Consider the following 6372-nt stretch of genomic DNA (forward strand, 5'->3'; position numbering starts at 1 on the left):
TTGCGCACACGATATATAACAAAATTTTGTTTTTATTGTAAACCAATCGCTGATTACACGCCTTATTACTATCGAAGAAGATCTTTTATTCATCTCCAAACATACGCACTTGCGCAATTCTCAATACCAAGACCGATTATCTGAACTTAAAATTAAGAATAATCCCGGCGATCCCGGTTTTTACGATAATGTCTTAGAACACTTTGTAAGAAAGAATAGACGATTAGCTTAAGAGTAAAAATAGTAGTAGTCATTATTTATATGTAGAATATGTGTTTTATTACATCACACCACAGAGGGCTTTTTTCAAAGCCGCTTTTATTATACTTGCAAGACACTGTTTCAGTCTATCAGTGCTGTACCTGGAGCGAAATTAATGTCCAGGACTTGAACGATGGCTTGCCTGTCGTGGCATATAATGTGTATTACGCGGAACGGATATAGGCGCGGCGCGACCGCGGCGCGGCGAAGAAATGCACGAGGCGATGAAGCGTCACTTCACCATCGATTCACTGGGCGTAGCACCAAGGCGACCCAGCGCGGATATCGAGGCACAGGCGACTAGTATGTTAGAGAGCACATGTAAACGCCTAGAAGACGGACGGTTCGAGGCCGGCCTTCTGTGGCGCAATGGGATAACGCAGATGCCGGAAAGTTACGTGTCCGCTTATAACCGTCTCAAAAACATCGAGCGCAAACTAGATAAAGACGCGCAGTTACGGAAGGAATACACCGCGCAAATAAACAACTTGTTAGAGAACGGTTAAGCTGAAAAGGCACCTACATGCACTGATAAACAAAACAACAAGCTATGGTACTTACCACATTTCGCAGTTACACACCCATTGAAAAAGAAAGTACGCATAGTGTTCGACGCCGCCGCCAGATCGCGCGGCGTTTGTCTTAACGACGTGTTACTGCCCGGGCCAGACTTGTTAAAATCTTTGTTCGGAGTATTGTTAAAGTTCAGAAGAGGTCCATATGCTGTCGCAGCAGATATAAAGGAAATGTATCTTCAAGTACGCATAAAAGAAGAAGACCGCGACAGCCTTCGTTTTCTTTGGCGGGGCGATAAACGCGATATAACGCCCACGCAATATAGAATGACGTCGGTTGTGTTCGGAGCGACGTCATCGCCGAGCACAGCTATTTATGTAAAGAATAAAAACGCGCTAGAATGCGCTACCGAATACCCCGCCGCGGCTAAAGCTATCGTTAATAATCATTACATGGATGACTACCTACACAGCTTCCACTCTGAAGAAGACTTGATAACGATAACAAGGCAGGTAGACGCTATACATAAACGAGCACATTTCGAGCTGCGCGGCTGGGCTTCGAATCGACCGGGGCTTCTGCATGAGCTAATCGACACGAACAGCGCTGTAAAAACGGAAGTGGACCTGGGTGAGAAGGAAGAAAAGACGCTGGGTCTGCGCTGGTTTACAACTTCAGACAAATTAGGTTTCAGGGCTAACCTGCGCAACACACCGCAGGACATAGCGTCGGGCATACGCACGCCCACTAAGAGAGAGGTAACCAGCGCAGTCATGTCGACCTTCGACCCACTAGGATTAGCGTCTCCTGTTTTGATACAAGGGAAAAAACTGTTACAAGACATATGGTGCAGCGGAGTATCATGGGACCAGCAGATCGAGGATCGAGAGGACGTTGCCTGGAGAAGGTACCTGCAAGACGTGAAGGTTCTACAGGACTTACAGATTCCCAGGTGCCTGGCGCCACACTGCACAGAGGGGGAGCTGCATACGTTCACAGATGCAAGTGAGCAGGCGTATGCAGCCGCAGTGTATTGGCGGACCAGTGCTGCAGACGGCAGAAACCACACGCGGCTGGTGGCGGCTAAAGTCAGAGTGACACCGTTGAAACCCGTGTCGGTACCGAGGCTAGAACTGCAGGCGGCACTACTTGGGAGCAGGTTAGCGCGCTCGATAGAGGAAGAATTAGACTTACAAGTCAAACGAAAAGTCTACTGGACGGACTCCAGCGTAGTACTATCTTGGATCAAGGCGGACCCGAGGACTTTCAAAACATTCGTCGCACACCGGCTGGCAGAAATAGATGACTTGACGCGCCCGCAAGAGTGGCGCTGGGTGCCGAAGGCGCTCAACCCGGCCGACGATGCGACACGTGGTGTACCAGAAGATTTTAACGCTAACAAAAGATGGTTCACAGGTCCCAGCTTCCTAACTCTAGGTGAAGACGACTGGCCGGCCAGGCGGTCGTTCAAGGCCGAGCCGACCGGTGAAGAGAAGGCGAGCGACGTGGTGGCGCGGTGCAGAGTCGCGCACGCTACGCCCGACCCGGTGCGCTTTAGCGCCTGGACGCGCTTGCTGTGCAGGCGCCGCGTGCATGTGCACGCCTGCCGTGACGCAAACCGCACTAGACGCCACATTGAACGAGCGTCAACCAAAGAGGAGGTACTACACACTCCTCCTGAAAGCTGAGCACGTCGTCAATAACAACTATAGCAATGGAAGTCAAACTCAGCGCCACTACTAGATGCCCTGGGGGAAGAAAACCAAACGGAAAACCTAGAGCTGTACAAAACCGAAGAACAAACTGAACGAGTACTGGGAGTCATCTGGAAAATGAAGTCAGACGAGCTGACTTTCAACCTGAACATCACTAGAATACCTACAACACTCGTCGATGGGAAACGACCGACTAAACAAGAAGTCTTACGCATCGTGATGCCACTCTTCGATCCGCTGGTTCGCTTCGCCTGTCACTATCCGGGCAAAATAGCTGCTACAAGAAGTCTGGCCGAGGCACTGCATAGACGACTAGAAGATCTGGCCGAGCAGTGGGAGTCGAGGATGAAACATCTGAAAAGTCTCCACGATGTAACCATACCACGACGCTACCTGAATTACAGCGACGCCTCCACGCTCGAGCTCCATGTGTTTAGCGACGCCAGCGAGGAGGGCAGTGACCTCCGACGACGAAATCGGCTTATCTCTTATCATGGCCAAAGCGAGAGTGGCGCCACTAAAGCTCACGAGTATACTAAGACTGGAACTACAAGCCGCCGTCATATTAGCGCCGTTAATCGAACGATGTCGAAACTTTACCGTAACGAGAGCCATTAGGGGTTTTTCATAGTTTAAAAATAGAAGGGGTGATATTTTAAGGGTGGGTTTTCTGTATATTGTAAAGGAAACTGGGTTGCACAGGATAGGCATAGCTGGAACATAGTAAATTGTGTCAAATCACCCGAAAACCGCCCCAAAAGATTTTCCATACATTTGGCCTCAAGAATGTCCCGCGCTCCTATTGGCTGGCGCGCGCGACCATCTTGTTGCGCGCGCGTTGATTGGTCGCGCATACATCGGTCCAGTCTATATAATGGGAGCATATTTTTTTCCGCTCCCCGGAGGATCGGCCCGTTCGCCGCGTAGAGTACTCGCAATCGCTGAGGAAGCCGCACGGACCCACCCAAGCTCGGAGCCACCCGGATTCATTTCGGCATTTGTCCGCAGGTGCCGAAGTGCCGGGAGGCGCCACCATCGCCATCCAGTGCTCTGCTGGAGCACCGATGGTCGCGGAGGCGAACGCCCCATCAAGAAATCAACATGCCGAAGCCGGGAGTTCGCGACTCGCCCCCCGCGGGCCCCTCTACACCTGCCGCCGCCACCCCGGCGCACCCGACGCTGTGCTACAAGCGGACGGTGACGCCGCAGCGGCTGTGGTTCGCTTCAAATTTCTCCCCCCCACCGCCGCGGACCTCTGCGCAGGACTCACCGGCGGCCATGCCGGGAAGTTTCTCGCGCAGTGGGTCGGAGATGTCGGTGGCATCGGGGGAGTACTCCTCACTAAGGGACCAGTCGCCGCCCTACCTGGAGGACGCCTCGGACCAGGAGGAAGAAGAAGGCGTCGAGCCGAGGACCCAGCCCGAGAGGGCACAGCGCCGCCAGCGCAGCCCGGACGACGACGACGATGCCGCCGCGGAGGGTGAGTACCCCAAGCGTTATTGTGTGCAGGCCCCGCAGCCATCCTTCGCGGAGATGGCACGCCGCACCACGCCCCCGAGGGACACCGCCGCCGCCACCGCCACTGCCAACGACACCACTACCACTGCCACAGCAGCAGCCCCCCCAAAAAAGAAGCCTCGCTACCCGCCGCTGGTAGTCGAGAAGATGCCTGACTGGGCCGCCCATTTCCGGGTGCTCAGGGACAGGCTGGGCTTCCCTCCCCACGCGCGCCCCTACCAAGCCGGGGTGCGCTTCAGCCCGGAGTCGGAGGACGAATACAGGGTGGTCCAGCGGTACCTGAACACCCTAGAAGGAGAGTGCGGCCTATCCTGGTTCGCCTACTCGCTGCCAGCGGAGCGCAACCTGAAGGTGGCCATAAGGGGGCTGCCTGCCGACACGGACCCTGCCGACATCGAGGAGGAGCTGCGCGAGTTGGGATACCAGCCGGAGTACGTCCGCCACATCAAGGCGCGACGCGGAAGACCCGGCTGCGTATTCCACGCGATCCTAAAGAAGACGCCCAACATTAGGGCCATCTATGACACCGCCGTGTTGCTCAACATGCGCGGTGTCAAGATAGAGGCGTGGCGTGGAAAACGCGGACCGGCCCAGTGCCACCGATGCCAGCAGTTCCGGCACAGCTCGCACAACTGCCACCGCCCGCTCGCCTGCGTACGTTGCGGCGAGGGCCATCACGCACGCGACTGCCCCCGGCCCCGGGAGGAGCCCGCAACGTGCGCCAACTGTGGCGGGGAGCACCCAGCGTGCAGCATCAGATGCCCCGTATACAAGGAGGAAGCCAAGGTGAGGCGGGCGGGTACCGTCGCCATCACCGCCCCTCTACGCCGGCCGGACGCACCGCGACACACGGACGCGGAGCGGCCGCTAGAGGCGGACGCCACCACCACCTTGATGGCGGCGGCGAACAGCCGAATTGGGCCGCGACGCAGGAGGCGCGGCGGCAGGAGAGGAAAGAAGCCTCAAGGAACCGCCGCGCCCCCGCCTCAGTCCCGGACACAGACGCAGCCACCAGAAGCCGTCCCAGAGCAGGAGATGGCACCACGCAGACGCCGGGCAACGCGGCGCGCTGAGGCAGTGGAGGCACAGGAGCTGCCCCCGGCGCCGCTCGAGCCCGCATGCCCACAACCGCTGCAGCAGCGCGACGCCGCGCGCCCCCGCCGGCGGCCGCCGCCACCGCCGGCCGACACCAGCGACTCCAGCGGCCAAAGCCGGACCGGCCCGGGCGATACATTTCCTTCTCGGCGTGATCAGGGCACTCCGGGAAGGAGCTAGCCCCGAAGAAGCGGTCCTCGACGGCCTGACGGCAGTGCTTGCGGTAAAAATTTAGTATCGTTTGGCAGGCGGAGGGGGAGGAAAAGGGGGGGAGGGTGTTGGGGGGCTCCACCCCTATCCTCTGGTACCACTCCCGTTACAAGGTAACGCATAATTTTTGAGAAAAATAGATATTTGTAACCTAACCTCAAAACACTATAATCACCCACTACGGTCGGAAAATTAAGTGCAAGTACTTCTAATCAATACGAACAAAGGCAAAGTCGACGGAGCCCCGCTACGCGGGGCTCCTACTTCTGGGTGGTTTAAAAAAAAATAACCACGAAGGGAATGGCGGGGTCTTGCAGACCCCGCCATCCCCTTCGAACCTAACCTATCCGAGTCGGGGGTGCCCTAAGTCGCGAGCTCGCTTCGCTCGCTCGTGCATACTAAGAGAAATAAGATGTTATTTGAAATAACATCATAGTACATTGACGCAACTCGAAGAGAAACGGAATGACAGCTAATCACAAATGACACTTAACGCAAAAACCAGAGACATTTATTTATTTTTTGCGTTCCTTTTCACGGATTTGTACACCACAGACGATATACTAAAACACATTCGGTTGTCGATCGCCCATTTTAACGTTCCGTTTCACCGAATAACGTTGACATTACGCGTTTTATCTGATTTGAGGTTAGAAACATTTTTTGTAAATTTCTCGAAAAATATCCATTACCTTGTAACAAGAGTGGTAGCGTTATAATCGGAGACCCACCCTCTACCAGATTTAACCACTTTTAGCCCCGTCCGCCTGCCAAACGATACTAAAGCCAACCCGTGCTTGCCCTTTACAATGGCTAGGCCGTTGAGGATCCTACACTGGAACGGCCGCGGCCTCCGGAAGAAGGTCGCACCACTTCGCCATCTCCTGCAACAGCAAGACATCGACGTGGCGCTCATCAACGAGACACACCTGGGACCAGCGGATCGGACGCGGTTCCCGGGTTACATCGTCTACAGACAGGATGAAGAATCGTCATTCCTGCATCGGTACCGTGGTCTGGCAGTACTGGTGAAGAGAAGAGTCGTCCATCAGCAGTT

General features: G+C 55.2%; 1 protein-coding gene across 1 annotated transcript; it reads left to right on the top strand.

The window, feature by feature from the left end:
* Positions 1-2609: 2609 nt before the first annotated feature.
* LOC124643889 lies at positions 2610-5285 on the top strand. The gene is made up of 2 exons (XM_047183016.1): positions 2610-3065; positions 3501-5285. The coding sequence occupies exons 1-2, from the start codon at positions 2610-2612 to the stop codon at positions 5283-5285; spliced, it is 2241 nt and encodes a 746-aa protein (XP_047038972.1).
* The last annotated feature ends 1087 nt before the right edge of the window (positions 5286-6372 follow it).

The sequence above is a fragment of the Helicoverpa zea genome, chromosome 29 (genome assembly GCF_022581195.2).
Source record: "Helicoverpa zea isolate HzStark_Cry1AcR chromosome 29, ilHelZeax1.1, whole genome shotgun sequence".
NCBI lineage: Eukaryota > Metazoa > Arthropoda > Insecta > Lepidoptera > Noctuidae > Helicoverpa > Helicoverpa zea.